The sequence below is a fragment of the Haliaeetus albicilla genome, chromosome 17 (assembly GCF_947461875.1).
Source record: "Haliaeetus albicilla chromosome 17, bHalAlb1.1, whole genome shotgun sequence".
NCBI lineage: Eukaryota > Metazoa > Chordata > Aves > Accipitriformes > Accipitridae > Haliaeetus > Haliaeetus albicilla.
In genome coordinates this window covers 21,430,445-21,455,771 of record NC_091499.1, presented here as the reverse complement: position 1 = coordinate 21,455,771, position 25,327 = coordinate 21,430,445, and the positions used below count along the sequence as shown (strand labels likewise).

At 37.1% G+C, this 25,327-nt stretch overlaps 1 protein-coding gene across 1 annotated transcript in view; it reads left to right on the top strand.

Moving 5' to 3' along the window:
* The window catches only part of SEC63 (SEC63 homolog, protein translocation regulator), a 60,631-nt gene that overhangs the window by 9,122 nt on the left and 26,182 nt on the right, over positions 1-25,327 (top strand). The window contains exons 2-8 of the mRNA XM_069804986.1: positions 9,491-9,590; positions 10,454-10,568; positions 14,105-14,217; positions 16,830-16,891; positions 20,509-20,567; positions 21,288-21,338; positions 23,915-24,023. Coding sequence (XP_069661087.1) covers positions 9,491-9,590; positions 10,454-10,568; positions 14,105-14,217; positions 16,830-16,891; positions 20,509-20,567; positions 21,288-21,338; positions 23,915-24,023 — 609 coding nt within the window. The remainder of the gene's footprint in view (positions 1-9,490; positions 9,591-10,453; positions 10,569-14,104; positions 14,218-16,829; positions 16,892-20,508; positions 20,568-21,287; positions 21,339-23,914; positions 24,024-25,327) is intronic.

The following is a 25,327-nucleotide window of genomic DNA, read 5'->3' as shown; positions in this document are numbered from 1 at the left end:
TCTAATAGGAACCTTTCAAAAGCCTTTTGGAAACCACAGACTGTATCAGTAGGATCTCCTCTTCCATATGTTTACTTCCTTCAGAGGACGCAAGTTTGTAAAGCTCACCTTCCCTTTATAAAAGCCCCACTGATGATAAAGGGATGTATGGTACTTATCCCTGTGTCTGCTAATTCTGTGTCCTGTATTATAGTTTCTTCAAGGTGTGCATCAGAACAATGCTGAATACAGGCATTTTTAGTGATTGGTGGTATGCTAAGTGACTTTTGTCTACATTTGTTTTGGATTGAATGTGTTCTGGTTTCCTCACCCCACCAAATTGATAAAATAAAGCTAATAATTAAGGATGTGTAAGTCTTGGAGCCCAGCATTGTTGATTTAATCTAAGATTGTTAACCTTGACTCATGTGGCTGTCGTTCCATATTAAAATGGCCAGTTTTCTGATTCCTCTCAGATTCCATTAAAGTTTTGCTGATGCACCTGTAGGTCTAGCTCTACTGTAAATCTGATAATTAGGTGATGTAGCTTAAAAGTTACTATAGTTAGTCCCACTGACAGTTTTGTCAGCACAAATGAGACTGTATACTAATAGGAAGGAGAAGGTTTGGAAATGGCTTGATTAGAAGCAATGTAATGTGGAACTGTGCCCTGAGACCAGCAAGGCTGACTAAACGGAAAGTCCAAGTAAGTAAACTCTGAAAAGAAGTTAACTTTCAAGATGTTGAATCATCTTATGTTGCTATTTATTAAACTCTTCAGTAACAAATGTTATCCTTTGGTCAGCAAATGTGTGGAACAGTGTGTGAATGAAAAGTTGGGTTACTTCTTGTCCCTTTTACGCTTTATCTAGTTGCTGCAAAACATGCTCTAGAAAAGCAGAAACCTTATTAAGGTCTTTCACAGGACTTCCTGCAGTTTATGAACTGCTTGCAGTTTTAACAGTTAACAACAATATGTTACTCAAAACACATGACATTTTTTGATTATTTCTATGAATATTTACTAGACAGAAAAAAATCTCTTTGAAAATAACTAGGGTCAGATTATTCAGCTATAAACATTTTAGTGAAGAGGCTAACTTAGACATGACCTCCTTATAGATAAACTTGGGGTAATGAGGACAATTCTTATAATAATAGACATTAAAATTAGAAAGCATCTATTCAGATAATTTAATTCTTCACTGATATGGTCAGTTCAAAGTCCTGAAATGTGCTTTCCAGTTTAAAAAAAAAAAAAAAAGGGTAATCTTAACTGAAACACTAGTGGTCATTTGAAGGCTTTTGGATTTAAGCAACTGTATTTTAGAATGCTTTTAAATCAATTTAATTTGCTTCATGCCTCATAATTTGGGGTTTCACACTAGAAGTCAATCCTATTACAATAAGGTTTGAAATTATTTAGTACTTCAGAGGAGTTGCTGACTTTGTGAGTTACTATGAGTTTGAATCCTGCCTCTTAGTTGCTAGGGAAGATGGGTTACTGCTTTAAAATACTGTTATCAGTGTTTGTCAGTGGTTTCTTTTGAAAGTAAATGTAGGGTTTTTTCCTAATCCTGTGATATTTAAATTATTCCTGGATACCATACTATATCCATGTGGAGTCTATTTTACAATAATTACCAAGGAAAATGTCAATAGAGTTAAGCAAAAATGGCCTAGTAAGGCAGTAGAGTAGCATTTTCATACTTGTATTTATCACCTGTTATCTGAGAAATGATTCTGTGATTAAAAAAGTAAATTTTCAGAGCGCCCCAGTTCAAGTCCTCAGTAAATAAATTGTCCATGCAATTGTTTAATTTCTGTGATTGTTGAAGTACGAAAAAGTCCAAGACTTCACCTTTTGCATATGTATGTGTATACTTTGCATATATGTATACATATACATAGCTGTTGAAAGGCAACAGGAACCTATTTAGTGCACAGTTTAGAGGATTAAAACTGTAGAACTGAATAAAAAAGAGCAAAATCAGAAACTCTCAAGAGCAGTGTTTCAGCTGAGCCTGTTACCCTCAGTTTTAACAGAACAGGTTTAATGCTTAGAGCCACGGTATGCTTGGGTCATAACCTTTACTCAAGACTTGCATTCTATATGTATTACTTGCATCTCTTGATGCATTCAAGTTTCGAAGGCAGGGGTAGAGAGAGGATAACATGCTGCAAATAAGTTTGTGAAAGTCTGTCTTTAAAGTGATCTTGGCATTTCCTAGGATGCAGAACTCTGTGTTCATTGCTGAAAGAAGTCCTTTTCTTTTGAAACCAAGCAGCATTCTCCTTTGGGTGAATTGTCTGCATCTGGTGGGCAGAATGTTTCATATGCACCTCCTCATATTTCTTTTTCTGACGGAGGCCACTGGAGCTGTATTTTAGAGTTGCTGCCTTTGCTTTTCTTAGTAGTTTGAAGGCAGAAAGGACGCGGGAGGCTAGGATGTAGCTCTGTTCTTTCCTACTGTTTGAGGTAGAATGATGGAAAACCACTGGCTTCCATTTATTCTGGAAATTAGAGGGGTTTTTTGTTAGTTTTTGGTTGTCCTAAAAATTTAGTGTATGATCTTTTTAAACTTTTATAATCTTTAGATACGAGTACTGATGCCAATAGTCTTATATTGTGGTGTGTTTTCCTAAAACTGACCTGTGTTTGTTGCAGCTGAAACAAGATTCTGTTGATTAGAACTTTTTTCTTCTACATAATTCCAGGTGTACCTCTTTCCCTTCCCTCTCTTCCAGAGTTACCTGTGTCCAATAAATGTGTAATCTTGTCTTTTTCATCAGGAGGATATAAAAAATGAAAAAGAATCTCCCTTAGGTTTTCTTTTGGAACACTTGTTGGAGCTTCTAGAACCTGAAACAAAAAAGTTAAGGTCTAGGTAGAGATCATTTGTCAAGCATTCCTAAGGATAAAATGGATCCTTCTGTTTTTCAGAAACAAATATATAAGACTTCTGAAGCACTTTCAATAGTAGAACAGTGAAGACCACTTCTGCTTCATTGTCAGAAAGGAATAGGGCAGAAGTAATTTCTGAAGTAACTGCTAGGTTAGGTTACCCTACACGGGTTACTAAAAATGAAACAAAACTCATGCAGTGCTGTTGTATTTGTATTGCTTTATGGTGTTCACTGCAAAATGACTTGAATCCCAGATCTTGCTTTTGATGTCTTGTAGCCCAGTTATCTGGTGCCCTTCTCATTGCCCACAGAAGTGGTTCGTTCTTTCTGTGGTATTGTTTTTAACATGTTTTGTGAAGTCATGCCAGCATGTGTGTCACAAATTCTTCTGGCAACAGAAGTGCTTGTGTTCCTGAGCTGCCTGGCAGTGCCCATGTTGTCAGCATCCTTTGTGTTCCTCATGTGCTGATAGAAGCGTGTCTGCTTTGCTAGTCATCACTAGTACTGCCGAGGTGGTGATCAGAGAGAAGTAAAACAATACGCAGTTGCTGCATTTTATAAAGGCCTTAGTTTTTGAAGACAATATTTGTATGAGAAGCCAGAGGCTTTGCATTCTTATGATGAAGGGGCAGGACAGAAGTGCAGAAAGGCAGTGTGTGTGCGGGTAAGTAACGTATGAGTATGGCTGAACATCAAAACCAAACTTAAGTCAGACATGGCTGAGTTGTAGGCCACAGGTTGTATGCAATCTATGGAAACAGCAAATCCAACCTGTGATCAGCTTCCTTCTGTGTTTGTGTGCCCTGCATTCCTCACCCATTGTGTGATGGGTGAATGAACAGATGTTGAGACAGACATGAGAAAATTTTTTTTGCCCTATGAGAGTGATCAAACACTAGAACAGGTTGCTCGGAGAGACTGTGGGGTCTCTGTGCTTGAAGATATTCAAAGGCTTACAGCCAGAGCCCTGAGCAACCTGCTTTGTTGACCCACCTCTGAGCAGCAGGGTTGGATTAGATGATCTCCAGAGGTCTCTTCCAACCTCAAATGTTCAGCTGTTCTGTGATGCCCAAGAACTGTGTGGTCTGGGTTACCCACCCAGAAAAAGCAGACACCTCTGGCTTACTCATCCTAAAATCGCTATCTCTAAAGACCTGGATATTGAAGAGGCATATGTAAGTTCTGACAAAGAGGAGTCAATTGTTTACTTAAGTATTCTGTACTGATACCTGTATTGTCACCTGGAATACAAAGGAGGAAAACCTTCAGTCACCAAATAAAAAAAAATCAAAGTTTTTTTTTTTCTCCTTTTCTAATAATTGCTTTGTGCTTGTCGTTCAGATGTTGCATAACCTCTTTGGATTCAACATCAAGTTGACTGTAGCTCAAACTTACAGATCAGTCAGTGATCCTTTAGTCATTCTCTAGTTAAGGTATGTAGCCAAATGGACAGCTACATTTAAGGAAGTAAGATTCTGAAATACTTGCTAATTACTTTATTTTCATCCAAAAGTAATAAGCAGATTAGTGTACAAATGAACTTTTTCCCAATTTAGTTATTAATAGCCTAGCTGTGCTAGGGTTTTGGTTTTGTTTTCATTTGTGTAAAAGCTTTAGACAATGTTGGATTAAAATACCTACTAGTATCACTGGAGGACCTGACTAGCTCTTTCTGAATAAGAGAAAGAGATGGCACTCAGGTTTCCTTTTGTACCAGAAGTTGTTTTATTTCTTGAGAACTTGAAGAGTGTGTAAGATGTAGTTTTGGCTGGATATTCACGTATATTTGTTAAGATATAATAGGCACTTGTGAGAACCCTGTGAAAGTAAGAGTTGTATTGATGAAAAATTGTTTGTAAATCTCAGGAACTTTGGATGCATCCAGAACAATCTGGGGGGGAATGGAGGAAGCTTAGGATGCTTCCCCAGATTATTTACAGAAATGAACTGGCAGTCTGCACCCTCATCTGAGAGGGGTGCTTTAACAGTACCTTGATGCATGGATTATTGTTAGCAAGATTAATTCAAAAGCCTGTGGATGCATTACGTCAAGGCTGTTTAATACCTATTTTAAAAACCATAGGAGAGATTCGCTATTGTTAAGGGTTTTACCCATCAAATGAGAAGTCATTTTGACTAGAGGAAAAGCATTTTCCCCAGCCACTTGTCTCCCTGTAATCCCATATCAAAGGATGGTGTCTGAAGTTCTCTTATGCTTTAATGGAGAGCCATGATCTGGAGTGAGAAGAAACAGAACTCTTACCTGCTTTTCAGACTCTGAACCTCTTTCCCTGACAGAGCAAGGATTCCAGATCTAAAATTCAAAGAAGGTACAATTCCTATTTCACTGCAAAGCTTTACCCTGAGCAGCATGTAATGTATTTACTCTTGTGTGCTTGGGGTCTGCAGGATATTGCAGGGACAGCGTGCCAGTTCTGTGGCACAGCAAATCCGCTTGTGTGAAAAGAAGCTCCTTGGGAGATGAAGGCAAAGCAAAAAAGGACCTGATTTATCCACAGCTTGCTCATTAGGAATACACTGCTGCTTTTGTTAAGCACAGTAATTATCTGGTATTCCAGCTCTTGATAACCTTCCCCCCACACCCACACCAATTTCTTCCTAACAAGATAAGTATTTTCTTTGGTGCAATCACATATGTTGTCAGTAAATAAACAGGAAGCCTGTTTTTCCTGGATACAGCAGGAATATAGCTTTCTTACTCAGGGTGGTGTTTTGCCAGTGGCTTTCTGCCTAAGCTGGGAGTGATGCTGTCTGTACTCCTTTCTCCCAAGTAGCTGCCTGTTTTTGAATTCCACAAGTTAATATGTGTTAATGATGAAATGTGACAGAGGAAGTGCCTCAGGATAGCTCTGAATAATTTGAATAGTCTGGACTTTAGCCTCAATTTGGGAAAGATTGGACTCTCTCTTTATGTTCTGGACAGATAACTATAAACAATCATTCATCTTTTTTAGTGCCCTGTTTCATTTTGGGGTTGTTAATCAAATGAGACCATTGCCATCCCAAGATTGGAAAGAAATTAATGAGGTGCTTTTCCGTTGATATGTTTTAATCAACTGTAATTAGATTTGATCCAGAGTTGTTCAGATGCATGTGTAAAAAATGCAATGGCTCCTTAGCATCATGTCTTAATTTGGTATTTGTTTGAAGAGGTCCCCCTGTGCAGCATAGCTGTTCCAGGACATCATTGCCAGGGACTCCTTAACTGACTTAGGTGTGTGCTCTTTGCCTATCCAAAGGGCTTAATTTTTGCTCACACCACTTGCCTTGTTTTTTTGTTTTTTTTTTTCTTCTTTTCTTGGTGCTATTGTCAGACTGTTCACAAAATGTGACTTCTGCAGCTGTTAGTAGAAGGCTGTTCCGAAACCTCAGTTCTCTGGTTATTATAAACCACCTTTAGTTTCTATTATCAATTTCCCCTGTGGTCAGTTTTTATTTGGCTTTATGGCAATTCTTTAGTTTACCTTGCACAACTATTTTTTTTCTCCATGGTGCCTTCCTCTAAGGGCCTTTTGGAAGCTTTTTGGCATGATAAGGTGAAGGATATTGGCTGCTCTTGCAGGCAGGATGCAGAGGGGGGAAACGAGAGGGTCATCTGGTACTTGCGGGGCTGGGCAGTAGACAGGTTTGAGAACTGGGGCACTGTGTCACAGGGTGGCACAGATTTTTACAGACAAGGCACAGCAGCTTGTTAAAAACAGCCTAGTAAAAACACTAAAAGGAGTCATATCCTGTTAGGCTTAGTTTTACAGGATTAAGTAAACAAAGTTCTCTTAGTCACCTTCTGTTTCTCCAAGAGCACTGGTAATCCGTTTTCATGTTAGTTTTAGGTATTTCTGCAAGCAGTGTAGTCAGTTAAGGCAGTTACCAAAACAGTGCTGCCCCTTGTTTGTGATGCAGAAATGTCTGTGCGGCTGTGATGCAGATTGGATCAGGTAGCTGATCAGGGTCAGCGTGGTTGAACCGAACAGTTGGCTTCATCTTGCTTCAGCACTGCACAACTGAATTTATTGACTATTTGAAATGAGCGATTTATGCTTAACATAAGCACGTGTCTTCTATGAGGCTTGTGATGCCTGGTTTGTTCAAATATCATCCATCAGTGACGTTTTCATAAAAGCATCATGCTACGGCTCATAGTTATCCAGTGACTGTTTAAAATCCCCCAGAACATTTTCTTCCCTTTTTCTGTAGCAGGGCTTTTTAGTCCTCATAACTTAATTGTCTGTCTAGTCTTTTAATGTCATCAGCTTTTTTTGAAATGCCAGTTATGTGTGCTGGTAATGTCTCTTAGTTTTGCATTAAAAATTATAGTTTAATTTTAGGTAACAATTAGCTCACTTCTATTTGTGGTGGATCTGGTTCTGAACCAATAGAGATCTCCCACAACATTTGTCTTAAAAGAAAAGAAAAAAAATGGTAAAGAGAAAATGCCAAATTAATTTGCATTCTACTGGTAGGGAATCAGTGTTGCATTTTAACTCTGTTTTCATTGTCTTCTGAATTTTTCATTTACGGTGCTTTCTAAAGCCTTACACAAGTGAAACTAAGTGGGCAGATGCTTAATGAAATCTTAGTCATATCCTTTTTGTTTAGAAAGTTTCATGTCTAGTACCTGTTTTATGTATGTGAACAATCTTTGCAGATCAGGAGAACCGCAAATACTTGTGTGGTTTATTGGCTGCACAAAATTGTGAGATGTTTGGAAGCTTATTTTGAAGTCCTGCAAGAGTTAGATCAGATGCAAGGGATTGAATTCTCCTCCCTTATCTCCATCTCTCCCTCTTTGGGGGTGATGGGACTTCTACTCTAACCTTCTCAAGGAATTCTATCAAGCTGTTTAATGTCATACTGAGTTTTGGGGAAGATATACTTAATAGAACTAAGCAGTTCAGAATAAGCGATACACTTTTTCTAGTTCTGGTACTTTGTCTCTGCAACCTTTAAAATTTGTCCGCTTTACTAGTTTGTGCGTGGCCAGTTGTCATCTGTGTTACCACTGTCCGTTTCTGCCAAATCAACCAGAGTTTAAAATGCCATCCTGTGGTCACATCTGATCTGGGTTAAATCTGAACTCGTGGTGCACAATATTGGCATTTATGGTCATGTTTCTCTGGCCTCAGATAGATTGGTGACTGCAAATTGAAGTTATAGTTTCATCTGAATTGGGTGCTTGCTTAGAAATTCAAGTAGATCACTCACTGAGCACCATATCCCACCTCCCAATATCTTCAGAATAACTAAGCAGAGGTTGTCACTGTATTCCACAATCATCTTTTAGAAATTTGCTGAAGAAAAATGTTTACTTGTATCATAACTGCTGTTGTAGTTAGGATGAGGGCATCACCTTGTTAAAAGATCAAAGTTGAGATTTAACACTTTTTAGGATGTGATTGACATGTGCATCGGATCAAAGTTGTTAATATAATTCCTGCATTTAGATAATTCACAAATTTAAAATAAATTGGCAAATGTAGTCACTTTTTTCAGCAGCAATATCTAAATGTATTGAGGCAGGATGAATTTTTTTCTCTTAATTCTTTCTCCTTTAGTCTGAAAAGGGCCAAAATGGTCTTATGCAGGTAGGGTAATTACAGTGACCTCCTCACTTCAGAAGTGTTGTAGGTAGACTGCATAGTCTATGGATAGACAAGTTACTTAAAAGATAAACAGGATTGGAGTCACTTTATAACATACAATTTCAGTGCTTACAGAAATTCTGTGCAGGCTACTTGCTTTCCACCATACTTTTCTTAGCATAAAAGGCGACTTTGACCAAGACTTAAGTTGGTCTTGATTAACTCTGAAATACAAGTAAAACTCTCTAACAGAGACAGCTTCCATGTGTTGTCATGGTGATGTTGACAGTATAAATACAATTTCCTTCTAGCCCCAGTCCTGTCCTGAAAGGACATGGGAGGAAATCTTCTTGACTAGTTTGTCGTTAATGCATGTACTTCCTTGCCCAGGGCCCATATTACTGAGCTATGTGGCTTACAAATAAGTATTGTCTTACTCTTACTTCCTTTTCCCCTTCAACAGGAAAAACCTAAACGAAGGTAACTTACAAAAAGCAGATGTCTCAAAGAGGAGGAAAATGCATCCTATTTTGAATTGAGGAAGTAGCTGTTGCTCTAGCTGTACTCTTTAGTTATATACAAATACCATTTTGCAAGTGGGTTAGGTTTTCTGGGTTTTTTTTTTTTTTTTTTTTTCCTGCACACAGTAGCTGACATTGAAACGAGAGGCTTGTTGGAGTTGAGTATAAAATGGCAGAAGTAAAGTTTACAGGTGCACATTAGCCAGGCAAAGGCTGGATTCACAAGTGATGGTTGCTATGTGGCACATGGAACATAGACTCGATTCCTTTTAGGTAGCAGAGAATAATCTGACCAATTTCTTAAGTTTATGGATGTGTAGTGTCACTTAAATGGATAAAAACATTCTTTCTTCCAATATTGCTGGACCTTTTGTAATTCCTCCAACTGACCTTGTACTACCTACTCCAAGATGAAGTGAGCATGTTTGTCATTCTGCTTTTTGTCAGGTTGGTTAATCACAGTATTTCTCTTTGTTTTTATAGAGCAAATTCGATTAAAGAATATAAGAAATGTATATGGAAGATGCTTGTGGTATCGTTTGCGACTGTTAAAACCACAACAAAACATAATTCCTACAGTAAAGTACGTACGTTTCATTTGCATGACTTTCCATTAAAGCAATTCCTACATTTTTATTTTAAAAAAAATATTTTTTTAATCAAAGCAGCTGGAACTAGTTATATAATAATGGCTTTTGTGTCACAGAAGAGACATTTGCAATCTGCTGTATTTGAATAATTAATAGTTAATCATTATTATCTAGTAGGGCTTGAAATCAAGATGGATGCTGTTTGTCCTTTATAAAATATCTGCTAAGTGAAACCAGTGAACCTCAGCACTAATAAATAAGTAAACAATACATTTATTTGTTGCAAAAAAATAATAATCCCTCACTGAAATTAGTGGTGCTGGTGATGTCTTTTGATTTAAATATTTAATATGTAAACATATATATTCAAATATACAACAGTAATAATGTGTATGTTCGAAGTTGATGGTTTTATATCCTTCAGTTCTTTGTTTATTACTCCCACCCTCAAAATATTTTGCTGTCTGTTATGCATCTGTTTCAGCTTTTTGGTTTTTTAACATTGACATTTTCTAGCTTCAGGTTTTAGTCATCCTTTAAAAATAGGAAATACTATTGTATACCTGCTGAGGACAGACAGTTAAGGAATGGAAAGAGTCTTTGTTGATAGTGGCTTGCCTTTGTTTAAAAAAGAAAAAAAAGGAGAAAAGAAATTAATTAGAAGTCAGAGCAGCTGTCTCATCTGTGTCAAAGGTGGTGTTATAAATTAAATACCTGCTTTAAAATGGCTTTAATGTTTCTCATCATTTTAATATTGTTTCTTGAAGACTGACATCAAATGGCTTCTTATGTTATTTGTAGAATTATGCTAGAGCTAGTGGATTTGTACATTTAAAAAATTCTTTCTTCCAAACAGGAAAATAGTCCTCCTTGCTGGCTGGGCATTATTTTTGTTTCTTGCATACAAAGTTTCCAAAACGGACCGAGAGTATCAAGAATACAACCCTTATGAGGTTTTACATTTGGATCCTGTAAGTAATAGCATCTTTCAGTAGTCTGTACTACTATAACTGTATATTTTATGTCTAGATGTCAAATTTAAGATTTTTTTTTTTAAACAAAATGAGTTAACTTTAGTGAATGTATCTAGTGGTTTTGTTATTTTTTGGCATCTGAAAGTTGCTGCTGCATATTGTAAAGTCAGTTGTTAGATATTCTTTGCCTATATCTGTACTAATTATAACTTTTGTATCTAACTCCTTCAAAATTATAATGACTTTTTAATATAGTGAGGTGGGGTTGAATCTTACTCTGATATTGCTTTCCTTGCTTGGTACAGGAAAACAGACATTCTGCTTTGTATACCCTCTGAAAATCTTCTCAATAGCCATATTTAGGGATGCTGCTGAATAAACTGTATAAACGAGAGTGTGGATTCATTTGATTTACAGTTGTTGTACAGCAATATTTCTCTTGTAAATGAAAGGTTTCACTAAAGGGTGTTGCTGAGGCACATTTTGATGTAGTAAAGGTCACCTTGAATATCAATTGCATCAGCGAATGCAAACAACAAATTCTAAATAGTGATACCAGCCAATTGGTTTATTAAACTGGGGGGGGGGGGAGATGATGTAGTGTTTATCTAGAAAACAGATGCAGTGCTTTATTTGTATTGAAGGTCTAATTCAAAACGGATATAAAAAGTTATATATTCCGAGGAGACAAACATACATCTCTTTAAACTCTTATTTAGTCTTGTCAAACTCTTTTCTTCATCTTACCCACAATACTTCCAGCAAATACTCTGTTTATGTTATTTCCTGATACAAAGCTCCTTAATGGTAGAGTCGTCTTTTCAGTTCTGAAGTCTGTGGTATGTTTACTCTCCTGTCTAAGGAAGTACACAGTGGTTACAGTTCAGGACAAGAATATGAAAGAACTTTGAATATACCTGTTTTGATTAAACTTGATGTATATTTGTTAGGGAGGGAGAGCTGAATATGTGTACGAACATTGACAAATACATCTCTTGCCATTAGTGATGTGGCTTGTCAGCATAAGGGTAGGCATCACTGGTACTGCTTTTCTATGCTAAGAAAGCCATTATAGCAGATAAATAGACTCTAGCCTGTTTCTAGCTAGACAGGTAGAACAAGACCTACCTGTCATGTGCAGAGGCAAGTTATTTAAATTCAACCTCTGCTCAGTTCCTCTGAATGACTGATTGCTGACTTGCATTCTCTCACTGACGCACAGGAACAAGATAAATTTTTCCTGTTGAATGGTATCTGTTGGAACCGTGTGGTTTAAATGTTCATATATCTGGGCTAGGGATTAGGTCATCAGAGGATTTTCTTTAGTCATCTTTGGCAAATTTCTACAAGTAACGGCCCTGAGGGGGAAAAAAGGTATGTATATAGTGAATCGTAACCTAATGTTTATTAATGAAAACTTGTACATGTGCTCAAGACACAGGCAAAGAAACCAATACTGGAATGCTCCAAGAACTGGTAGAGGGATGGAGCGTAATGTCATAAGGACAAGCTGAACTAAAGCCAGAGATGTTACAAGGGGGATGAAGAGATGGCTGTGAAGTAGGGCTCAAAGACCGAGTCCAAGGTTCCAGAGTGTGTTTATGTATTTCTGTGCTATCAGACAATATCTTTTAACAGCTTTCTTCTGCTACCATTCAAGTGGAACCTTGCCAGCCCTGCTGATCTTGAAGTGATACAGATGTTGAAGTGTTAGATAAAGGAACTGTTGTTGCTGTTAAAAAACACCCCCCCCCCAAAACTTAAAAAAAAAAAAAAAAGTTGTAGATGCAAGCACTTCACTTGAAACTTTTGGTACACAACAATTCAATTAATTTGCTTCTTTGCATTCACACTGTGGCCAAGATTACTTTTTTATCTTATGTTAGAATATCAGTTTATAACTAGAGGCTTTTTTCTTCAGAGGAGAACCGCAGCATGGAGAAAGTTCAAATAATGTACATGCTCCTTATTTTATAATATTAGCACTTTGTTTTGAACATAGAATAGCTTGCTTTGGAGCACATCACTTAAATTTGCTAATACATAAGGCACTCAGATAATTACTGATTTATTGAATAAGTATCCTTACTGGTGGGATCCAAGGCATAAAAATGAAGCTCAAAACTAATTATAATTTTGGATTCTTTAAGTAAGACAATTGGGGCCTTAATTTTTTTTATAAGTAGTTAATAAAGGGAAGCACTGTGTTCCAAGCACACTGTCCTAGGCTACTAAGCATTTCTGCAAGTCAGGCCTAACCTCTGTAGCCTAGCTTTTGAAAATGAGGAGTAAGCAATTAATGATAGAAGGTTTGTCATCAGCTTATCAGGGACCACATGCACCCTCTATGGCAGAGAGAGAAAAAATTAGGATTTTTTTAATGGGCAGCATTCATATGAACCATGAAAACCCATCTCTTCTTCTCCAGCAACCTGATTCCCCCCCCCCCCCCCCCTTCCAATTTCTGCTACTCATCTGGCATTCTTCATCTGGTCTTGAAATGGCTGTTTTTACTTGAAGTCTAATTTATAATGCAGTAAATTCATCGTGTGCATTAAATGAGGCAGGCATGCTGTTGAAAAATAGTGTTGGAAAATGATAGACACATTGTATGAAGAGAGATAAAGTAACAGCAAATGAAGCCTCAGGGTAGTTTAATTTCTGGTTTAAATTTATTGAAACAGTACCATCATCTTTAACTTCTTGTGTGTTTATTTTGCAGTTAAGGTCAGCATGCTAGGCCTCTCTACCACAGAATGTTGAAAAGTCCTATGGTAATGGTTCTGTGAAACTTAGCAGATAGCTTACTAGAAAAACTTTATCTGCACTTACTATAAAATTTTGTGGGTTTTCTTGAGTGATGAAGTTCACAGTCCAACCTGAAAGTTAATGCATGAGAGATTGTGTTAACAATGTGCTGTAGTAGAATAAAAATCAATCTCTTTCTCAGGTATAGGTAGTGTATTCCCTTTGTTCAAGGAGTTTGAAATAATTTATGGGTAGTATGATTCTAGTCAAAGGCATTCTTAAGCGGCAGGGCAATCCACTGTTCCTGGTGACTGACAGATTTATTTGTGCCTACAAGCTGCAAGTGAGCCATCATACTTGATCTATGAACTCTTGCTTAAATAGAAGAATATTGCAAGTGAGAATTCCTCATATTCATGAAGAAGTTTAGGAAAAGATAAGATTTCTCAAACAGATAAGAATGCCTTACTTTTTTTTTCCTATGGATGGATGAACAAAGTAATCCAGAAAAAAACCAAAACCCAGTCATCTGAATGTCTTTTTGTTAGACTGTGACTTCTAACTTGATTTAAAAATATAATGGTTATAAAAATGTTATTAGAAAAATAATATAATCATGTTTCCATGAAATACATATGTAGTTTCATGATCTTATATTGAACGTAATTCTTGAGTTCAGTGAATGGTTCAGAGAAATATTGCACAATGTGCTTTAGAATTTAGATACGGAAGAATGGATTTGATTTAAGGTATTTATTAATAAACTCAAAACTTTCCTTTTTAAGGGAGCAAGTATATCAGAAATTAAGAAACAGTACCGTGCACTATCGCTAAAATACCATCCAGATAAAGGAGGAGATGAAGTTATGTTCATGAGGATTGCTAAGGCCTATGCAGCGTAAGTTTTTTTCTTGCCTATAAAAATGTGAGCTTGATATTATGGGGAGGGAAACCTTTAAGCTAATAGCAGGGATGACCTAAGCAGCCAGGACAAACTTGTTTGGATATGTAACAGAAGTCAAAACATGTCTTGGTTCAGTGCATATTTGTTCTGTACAAGTTGGGAAGGATAATTTAATTGTTTAGCAACTGTCAGAATACTGTAAGGTGTTAGGTCTTTGTATTAAACTTCCATGTCAGCTAGGAGAAGTGCTTCCAGTATGATACATACGAAATCCTAAAGGTGACAAAGAACAAAGTGGGTGTTGCAGTTTTTAACCAACCAACCCTGTCACAGCAATTCTGAAGCATTGCTTAAAAAATGAATATATGGTTCATTTCACCTGGTGATAAAGCCGAAGAGTAAGAGACAGTATTTTAACTCTGTTCCCATCTAGCGACAAAGAAGTTTCGTTCTGGTTCTGACTCAGTTTGCTCTTAGTTCCCTGTCATCCCTTATCATTTATGCTTGCCTTGCAGTCCTGATTTTTCACTCGGTGACTGTTTCATATTACCTGTGTAGTTCTTAAAAGCTGAATCCTTGAATCCTCTTTTCCTCCAGAGTATCTTTTGGCCTTACCTGTGCTTTATAGCTTTTCTTTTTAATCTGAGAGATGATGTCTAATATTAGAATGCGCTATAAAGAAAATCCCTTTTTATTGAATTTTTCCGTAACCAAGATGTGGGTTTGGGTTTTGTAATGCTGTTCATAAGTGGAATGTTAATACAGCTTTATATTCTTTTCTACTCTAAATGGTCATCTCTCAGAGTGCAATAGTCTCTCACCAGGTTCTTTTCGATATTCCACATGTGGAGCATGTAATGTTTAGCATCAAATTTACTTATCTGAAGGCAGTTGATGTTACACGTGATTTCTGATTTAGTGGAGCAATACATTTGTATTGTGTTTTTAGTATATTGTGTAAGTTAGACTTAGCAAAATACAGGAATTTCAATACACAGTTCAATCACAATACCAATGCGATTCCCGTTACTGGTCTCTCTCATACACTCACTGTCATGATGTTGGCTGTCCCCAGGCACCGGGAAGGCATGCGTGGGTTGAAGCCAGCTCGAGCCCGTTGTTCTCTTAGAATTCTTTTGCTAGTTGTCTAGTTTTTATACTCTATGTTGGGCTGAGCCAGGTATGCACTCCCCCCCATGCTGGTCGTGCAAACTTGGAGTCATTCATACTTCTTTAATGCATGCGAAGAGAAACGTTTATACCACCAGTTGATCCGCTCAACTGTTGATAGGTGTTTATCTAAAACAAAGGCTGCCCTCCAGTCCCCTTTGTGTTGAGACAGTCAGCTTCTTTGCAGCAGCTGTGGTGAGTCACTGTGGTCTGTCTGAGCCTCATGGCACATCACCCTTGCCCATCCCCTCTGAGCCTTCTTCCGTTGTAGGGGTTTATTGGGTCAGTCACATCATCAGAGAACCTAGCAAGTTGGTGGTTTCTGCTTTTAAGTCCGTTGTCTATGTGGTTGACGTTACTGACAGAGAATCCTGTTTGGGGTGAGGTGAGAAAGAGAACCAACACCATGCTCGCTTGAGCAGTTTTGAAATCATACTTTCTGTTTAAACACATCTGCATCACTATGAAAGTCTCTTCAATAGGATATTCTGGTATTGCTTTCTGAACTCCTGAAAGATCTCACTTGTTTGCTTTGCAAGCTAGCACTCAAATGCTTGGTTATACAGTTTGATACTTCAAACGCTAGTGCAAGGGCTGTGGCAGAGGCATATCTTGAAGTAAATTACAGTGAAGTTCCTTAGCCATGCTGTCTTGAAAGGATATAAAATCTACCCATTCAGTAAGTCTGCTTGTTAACAAATGTGAGACTTAGAAATGATCAGGAGATGTCTGACTCGTTCACGGTTTCTTCCGTGAGACAAAATCTTCTGTATAGTGAATGCCTGGTGTTCTGTTTCCTAAAGCAGTATTCTTCCTTCTAGTAACAGGGATTCTGTTTGAGGTGGTATATTATTGCCAAGAAACTGTCATTACAGAACAGGCATAGAAACTGTAAGATTTAGGAGGTGGTATCTTAATTTATTTCTCTCTTTTTAAATATGAAACTAGCGAGTTCCAGGAAAAAACCAACCAACCAAACACATGCCATCAAAGGCTAAAAGTCTAGAATAAGAGAATTAAAAGCCCGTATGGACAACTTCTGCTGTATTAACTCATCTTGCATATTCACCTTCCTTGCAAAAAAAGATATTTGCTCAACTGTAACCTGGCATTGAAAAGTGCTCCTTGCTGATGGGTACACAGTTACTCTCATGAAAAGGGAGATGTGATTGTTCCATCTCCTGTATGAAGAGGCACCTTCTGTGTCTGATTTCTTTTGCTGTCAGAGTGCTAAAAGAATTTGCCTGTGTATCATGAAGGAATACAGCAGTACTGTTTCATACCAGATTTCATACAAACAATAGCAGAAGCTGTTCAGGTTGCCAAACCATCTCTGAAGGATAGTATAAATGCCACATTTCAATGTATCTGTATGCTAATGATTTAGAGAAATTTCTTTACTTCTGTATTAACTTAATATCTCTTCTTGAAACTAGGTTAACTGATGAAGAATCACGAAAAAATTGGGAAGAATTTGGTAATCCAGATGGACCACAAGGTAACAATTATGAATGACAGAAGTCCTGTAATTTCTGTACGTTGAGCTGTGTAATATCTGATCATTTGAGAAGCACTCAGATCTTTATATATTTAGAATAACTTTTTCCTGTGACTTGAAGCAATGCATCCAGTCAATTCTTTGCTTGTGAAACTGGCTCTGGGGTGGTGGTAGGAGGGAAAGGCAGGGAAGAGTTTGCTTTCACATTTCTCAAACTTCTTATTAGGGGAAAAAAGAGAAGGATTTTTTTTTTTAATTAGTCAGCTTCAGTAAGTATCTAGAGAGACTTGCCAATATTAAAAGGAGGTATAAGTGAACAATAAAATAATACTCATCAGAAACTTGTTGATTTTAAACACTTCTTAGTATTTATGATCAGATACTATAAATGTATATTGAAAAATTAACAGCTAGCCATAATGCAATAAACACACTTTGAAGGGATGTACATGAGGATATGTATGTATTTAAATAAATACCGTATACACATGTGCCTTCCATTTGCTGGAAGCGGTACTGTTTGAGTGTAGCTCTATGCCACCTTCATCTTGAGGAGTCCTGATGATTATCCCTACGTGGTAGATTGTTCCTGGGCAGGTAGCTACATGAAAATAAACCTGATGATGGTGTAGTAAAGTTTTACAGTAGACAATCCGAACTAAAACAATTTAAGACTGAAAGTTAATAGATTTTTTTTTCTCCTCATATTTGCAGGTGTGTGAGTTGATTGTAAAATATCTTTGTGATTGTTGTTTAAGTGAACTAGTTGTGAGGAAGAATATTGTATATTTCTAGCTGCTTCTGATACTCATTATAAGCAAAAAGGAAACCTGCCATCTGTTAGGACAGGCATCCATATATCTCTGCTTGTTGATGCCCTGCAGTTTGCAGGACTAAGTTTTACTACGTATCTCCATGGAATGAGTTAAGGCCAGCTTGGAAGTAATAAATGGAATTTAACTTAATTGTGAAGTTACAAGTTGACATGAGGGAACTCTGTGGTGGAAATCCTTTTTCTGAATTATATCCATCCAACATGGGAAATGAATTTTAAAATGGAAAAAAACTCCAGCCCCTGAACCAGTGTTTCAAAGAAACAGTCTTCCCTCTCCCTTCAAAAAAACAACTTTGCCAACTAAATCATAGTCTGACAATAGCATTTCTGATGGACTAAGGTGGTGGTTCAGTTTCTTTAACCACTCTGTTTTTATAGCATAGCAAATTTCTTTCAGCTCCTAGCTTCTCTTGGTTTCCTAGCCAGGCAAGCAGGAGGACTCTGTCCCTCTTGCTGCAAAATGCAAATAGGATCTTTTTTCAGAAATGCTGTGACATTATCAGCGAAATGGTGCCATCAATTTTAGTCTGCTGTATGCACAAATAGCTTTCGTACGACCTTTCCTGATGCTAAACTGTTTTTTGCACCCACAAGCTACTAACTTAGTGTTGCCAAGGTACAGGATTTCAAGTTGGGCAGTATGTCAGTGTCCTCGAACGGACCCGAAGCTTCACAAGAAAACTCAGCCAAAAGCTGAGGATTTAAAGGCATAAAGATCCTTGTGCGGTTGGCTCGGAGATCACTTTCATAAACTTAAGGAACTGGATTCCCAAAGGGCAAAATGAAATGATTCTTTGGTAGGGCAGCAGCTTGTACTGTGAGTGTGAACACTCCTGCTCTTCTGAAACCCTAACTCAGACTACGGTGGTATTGGAGTTCTCTGCTTTGCTTCTAGGTCTCTCATCATTGCTTCATCAGAAGAGTGGGAAGAAGCCTGAAATTTTCTCTCTCTCATCCTCTATTCTATAACCTTGTTCCACATTGAAGTGTGAGGAGCTTTCTAATTTAGTGAAATTAATTTTCCCTTCATTTATACACCTGTAGTGTAAAAATCTGTATCCAAGCTATGTATTCTATTTTTTTAGTTCTGTGTAGTCAAAGAATGGAGACAGTCCCTTATAGAGGTATATTCTGGGATGAGATGAAGCACATCTGGTGTTAGACATGTCTGACCAAGTTAGATGAGGTACATCCCACCCTCTGTGCCCAGCACAAAGGAACAGCAAGCAATATTCCTCTCTATGCAACTGAAGCAGCATGCAGGTTAGAGGCAGGCAAACAAGATTTTATCTTCGGTGTGACTTGCTCCTTTACTAAAAATAAGGTCCTGAATGTGCAAAATCACTTGAAGAGTGTTTAAAAGCAGGTGGGGGGTCCTGGAGAGTAAAAAGATATGCTTTTAATAATGTAAGGCAGTTTTAGACCATTTCTGCTTGGTTATTTGCTAATGCTTCAGCTCAGCAAGCATGGATGGGGGCAAGGAGTCTCTTGGACGAGAAGAGAAAGAACTTTGTACTGAACTACTTCTGTTCTGGAACAGTTTGAAGCTGCAATCCTAAAGGTCAAAAATACTGTGGGAAACTGAAGTTGATATCACCAGTAAAAGACATGTTATATTTTTAGTAGGTTCTTCTAAAAATCTGTAACCATTAACAGATAGGAAAGTGTCTCCAGACTCTTCTCCAGAGCAGGGCATTTCATATAACTTAATGTGGTAAATTCACTGAGTGTTACTCTGCTGAAGTCCTAAGCTTGAGGTGTGGTCAACTTGGTCAGATGTTTAATTTGAGTCTCAACAAATAGTAGTTTCCAGCTTAACTACATAGAAGTCACGTTAGGCTTGAGCGTAACAACTAGTTGTCTGAATTGATGGCTGTCACAATTTGTTAGAGACAGTATCGGAATAGTATCTAAGTACATGGGGGATCCTAGTCTGTCCTTACTTAAGGCAGTACTCATTGATACCTGCTAGTGCTGAGGAAAGCATGTTTTTTCGTTTTGGTTTTTTGAAGCAGGCCCTAAAAATTTGTAAAGTCTTTTTTCATTTTTTTCTTGGTTTCCTAGGACTTTTAGTGTTGGGAAAGGTAGCATTTGCGAAGCTCAGTTTATTACCTCTAAAGTGTCTGAAGACAAGCTATGTTATGCTATTCTGTATTCAGATCTGTGTACTGTAGATGTTACTATTAGAGAATCATGTCCTCTGTTTTCTGCAGCCTAACTCCTTTTGAATTGCAAAGTGTTCCTTTCTCTTTCTTACCAATAACACAGAAATTTGAACTGGTAGAGGGTTTTATTTTTACAATTTACAGCTTAGAACACTTTCCTGAAGTTACGGATAAATAAAACTTTTCCCATAGAATTCATTTGCTCTAACAATTTTCTTGCAGTTCATGTATTTACTGAACTATATGTATTTAAACTGCTGAAAACTCTGCAAGGCAAAGCTCATAAATCTTTCCATCTGTGAAATCTTTTTTTTTTTACTATATTAATAAATCTTGCATATCTATTTCACTGCAATATGGTAAGCTAAAATCTTTGGTATTTCAGAAGTTGCATTTAAGTTGTTATTTTATTGCATACTTGAGTGTATTTCTAATTAGTTTTTTGATTTTTCTAGATTTGTTAGAATTTTGCTTATTGAAGAGATAAAAATGAGGATTTCTTTTTTTTGTGCGTTGGTGGTTTTGTAGGGTTTTTTTGTTTTGTTTGTTAGATTTAATGTGACTTTAAAACCATTCCTTAATATTTTATAGTGAATTTCTTTTCTTTCATCCTACAGCTACAAGCTTTGGTATAGCTTTGCCAGCTTGGATTGTGGATCAGAAAAATTCAATTTTGGTGAGTCAACTTACTTAGCTGAAGATTTTAAGGTGAACTTGCAAGTGTTCACCTTAATGTTTGTGCTTAATACTGCGCATTTTAGTAAAAACACGTAGTTAATAATACTTTGGTCCAAATACACATCTTTGAAGCAAATTTCAGGAGTCAAAAGTGTTAGAGTAGCTTAAATCTAACCTTTGAGAGTAAAGTATTAATATGCTTGGAAGGATCTCATTGCAATGATAATGCGGTTGTACTGCTGCTACAAAGTGTGTGTTTGCTGTTGCAAGGAAACATATATAGAACTGTTTGCTGGATTTCTGTAGTTCCATTTGGTTTGCTAGCTATGCTATAATCATACAGTGTCTGAATGTTCTTTCTGTTGCATTTGTTGCTACAAGGTATTTGGCTTACCCGCTTGATTTCTTCTAATGCGGTAATCATCTCTGTCCACTCTATCAGTTTTAGCTGTGAACTCTTTAATCATTAAAGAAATTCACCTGAGACAATGCATGGATGATTTAAAAGATTATTTACACTAAACTGATACTCCTTATTTAAACCCTACCCAACTGATTATATTACTTCAGAAATAATGATGGGTATTATGCAATAAGATTACATTAATTTGTAGTACGCTTGTGGTAATACTACTTGGCTGTATTTTAGAATAAAGATAAGCAAGAGTGGTATTTAGCTGAAGTATCTAATGAGGTATGTTTCATAATTTTTCTCTAGGTTTTGCTTGTATACGGATTAGCATTTATGGTTATTCTTCCCGTTGTTGTGGTAAGTATTATCTAATTAATATTCTACCCTCTGTAACCAAGCTGTAAACAAAGCTGTCTTAGACATAAGTAGAGTTGCTTGTTCTTGCCTTTCATAGAGAGAGCAAGCAAGTGAGCTTTTTTTTAATGTGGGTATTTTCTTTTATTATGGAAAAAGTGAAGCTGCTGTAGAGTTTCCAAAAAAATGCGGTGCCATGATAGCGAGAGGGCTGTAGGAAAATATTAGGTATCGGAAGAGTTAGTCTGATTTATGTAATTTGTCTTGTACCTTCTGTCATTCATCACATGAAAATTAATATGTGATGAACTCGAGTATATTCAGTGGTGTTACTGTACAGCCAAGACTGAGATGGCTGTAACTGGTGGTGCTAGAATGATTACTGCATGTGGAACAGGTTGTTGACTTGGTTTCTACTGGTTGCCTTTGTTTTCATAACTTCAATTTTTATTGCCCTTCTGTATACCATGAGATGTCTGCCCTTGAGATTTCTTTGTGTGAGAAATCAGTTGCTAGGTGAGTGGTATTTCAGGGCTTGGGTTTGCCTTACAGTATTGCTTTTGAACAATGTCCCTTATCCAGTGAGTGCACTGTTAGGGTATGGTGTAAAGACAGACTCAGAAAATTGACACCCGGAAACCTTCATGCTCTTGGGAAGAAGATTTTCATTTGCGAAGGTGTCCTGGGGTCTTGGCAACTGCTTGCATCTCTGTGTGCAGAGGCTCAGCCAGGCATTATCCCTTCTCTTTGAGTGTCTTTCTGCATAATTGAAGATTTAGTGTAGAAAACGAGATGTGGCGATTTCAACAAGTTATTGACTAAGAAGTCTAAAATCCAGGGTACAATGTCTACATATTTTTCCTGTCTTTCCTTTTAGGTTTCAGTTGGTGTCTGTTGATGTTTTTTTTTTGTATATGTGTACTTTTAGTGATTTGATTTATACCAGGTTTATTGTAGCTCAAGTGAAAGTAAACATCCTTTCTGTTGTTATGAAGAAATGTCCTGAGCAGAGAAGAAAATATGCCTGTTCTTGCCCCTATGCCAGATGTAGACTTCTGCATTCAGACTTGTCACTGTAAATTTCTTTTATAGTCAGTGAAGAGGAATAGTCATTTTTATGGAGCAAGTTATTTTATCATTTCATTCTAAAGTAGACATACAAGATGATTCATGCCTTTAATGGGCCTGTTTCTCTTTTATGAATCAATAAAGAAGCTGAAGTTAACTACAGTGTAGTCATCCTATATCTCAGATAGGCATCTAAAATAAAGGCTAGTTCCACCCTTTGGGTCCAGATCAACAAAAAAGGAAAATACTGATATGTAGTTCTTCATAGACCTCCACTGACCTAAATAATGTTCTGTACATGAGGCAAGAGAGACGAGCTGTATCTGCAAAAGCAGTTAGGGCAGCCTCTTTCATGTACATTTGGACTAGCTATAGTTATGTTTTTCTTCCAGTATCTGTACTTAGACAAAAATTTGATAGCTATGGGATTCTAATCTAAATTTTTCTGCAGAAAAACTTTACAAAAAGTTGTGTACTATTTTGTGTCAGGGTTCATCTATTCATGGAAGAATCAGATTTGATTTATTTAAAACAAAAAGTTTGTGGGGAGCAAGTCCTAGAGCATTTCCTAAATAATTAAGTAAATTGGCAAGTTCTTGCTGTAGTAGGGGAATTTACACTATTGCCTATTAAATTCATAGTAGTAAACATCACTTACTACTTTACTGCTTGTTACGTTTCACTTGTGATACACCTCAATCTATTGTAAAGTTTATCTTGGATATTTTTTCTCATGTTAGAGAGCTTTGCTTACAAGGAGGAGTTTAATGAACAGACTGCAGTTTATAACCCAGCACACCATTTTTCTTAAAATATATTATAGCGTACAATCACTGTACAGTGTGCTCCATAATTTGAAGTCACTGGTGTAATGCTAATGAGGGAATTACTGGAGTATTTCTGAAGGATTGGAAAACCTTTTCTGTCAACCTGAAGGTGTATGACTTAATTCTGAAAACTTGCAGCAAGGGCACTGGGCCAACTCCAGATTCCCCTTCTGAGAAGCATTTTCTGATTAGGTGACTTAGTATTTTTTTCAAATTTTCTTGTAATGAAAGAAATCTCTTATTTTGTTCTTGGTTTGGCCTCCATCTGCCTAAAGTGAATTTGATTTGAATGCCGTGTTGCACAGTAAGGAGTTATCATGTATATAGAAAGTGGTAAATCCAGTGGATTTACTGTTTAGTGGATTCACTAAAACAGCACCAAAAATAAAGCCGTGTATATGTGTGTGTGCGTGTGCATATGCTGGGGGAAATTCTCTAGACTAGAGATCATCTAAAAACTTATAGCATCAGATTCTCTCAGATGAATATATTGGTGTGCTTTTAAAATTTGTGTCAGCAAATATTTTTTGTTACCCTCTCCTTTCTGAAATTCAGTTGACCTTAACGTAGGTAAAATCAGTTGGGCTGAGTTACCTGGTTGTGAACAGACATGAGGTGATCCAGCATAGCTGTTTTGATGCTTCATCGTATCTGATGTCACTTTGTTCTTGTTAAATGTCTCAGGGTTCCTGGTGGTACCGATCAATACGATATAGTGGAGATCAGATTCTCATTCGGACAACTCAAATATATACGTATTTTGTCTATAAAACACGGAACATGGACATGAAACGTAAGTAAAAGGCATCTTAAAATGCTGATGTGTTCATCTGGAAGTGTTGATCTGCTGATGTTAAAATGCTTCTGCTTTATAAGCCTTTGTTAGGTTAAAATAACATTTCCGGTTCTTTTAGAGTGTTTTTAAAAACTTCATTTTGTTGCAAGTGAAGAGTACTCTTTAAGAAGACTTAAGTATTTGGGAGAGGGAGTTATATAGAACTGTATTTATGCCTGTCTATCTATACATTTAAAAAAAAAAAAAAGAAAAGAAAAAAGGGTATTGTATGTTGGGATAAACATGCTGACCTGCCTGTAGTCCTGAGTTACTGTGTGGCCACTAGGAGCACAGCCTCTGTCTGTGTGTCGTCTTCTGTTAGCGTAACAAAATAGGCTTTGGGAATTTTCTAGGGGCTGTCATAAAATTTTTACATCACCAAAGAATAAAAGAGCATTTCTGGTTCTCTATTCTTACTTGTTATGTTATAGCTAAATTTCTGTTTAAAGGTTTTGTTCCCTATCAATTTCATGTTACTTTGTTACTCATTTATAGTTTTTGATATACTTCTTTTTCTTGTCTGCTCACTTTTAAAGGAATAAAAAAACCTTTTTCTGGGAAAATCTGTAGATGCATTATGTTGGTGCAGAATTGGATCTTTCAGTTTGGAGGCTGGCATGGGCCTGAAGAATTAGCATGGTACTAGTTAGTTCTAGATTGGATCTTACTATTGAAAAGCAGAATAAACTGCCCCCCCTCCCCCAAACCCTCTAAAAAGGATTCATAAATACACTTGCTTACTCCTATGAGTTGCACTGCTGTTCAGCTTTAGATTTGCTGGAAGATTGCTGGAAGCATCTGCTCTTGATATATCCCTTTCCTACTGAACAGAAATGCTTTGCAGATAATCCAAGAGGTCTGGGAGATAAGAGTATGGAAATACGTTCGCTTTCTAGTCACAGCATACATGGATTTATGTGTGTAGAATTAATTCAGACTAGTTTATGCTCTCTACCTTGTCATACTCTTAAGCTTTTTTCCCCCCTCCAGACAGCTAGTTGAGAGAGGAGGAATGGGAGAGTAGGTGTGACTTATTTAGAAGTTTAGGGAGATCACTGCAGACCCATTCTCTTCTTTCTCCAGACTTCTTGTCAACAGTAGATTATTTCATGTTGAACCTTGATCAGAACCATAGCTTTGAGTCTTGCCTTGTCTCTCCTACGGATTGGTTAAAGAGTTAACCCGAAGTTTAAGTGGCCTTATTTAAGGACTTAAAGCTTTCAGGGAGTCCTGGGCTCAGAGGCAGGTCAGGTTTTTCCACT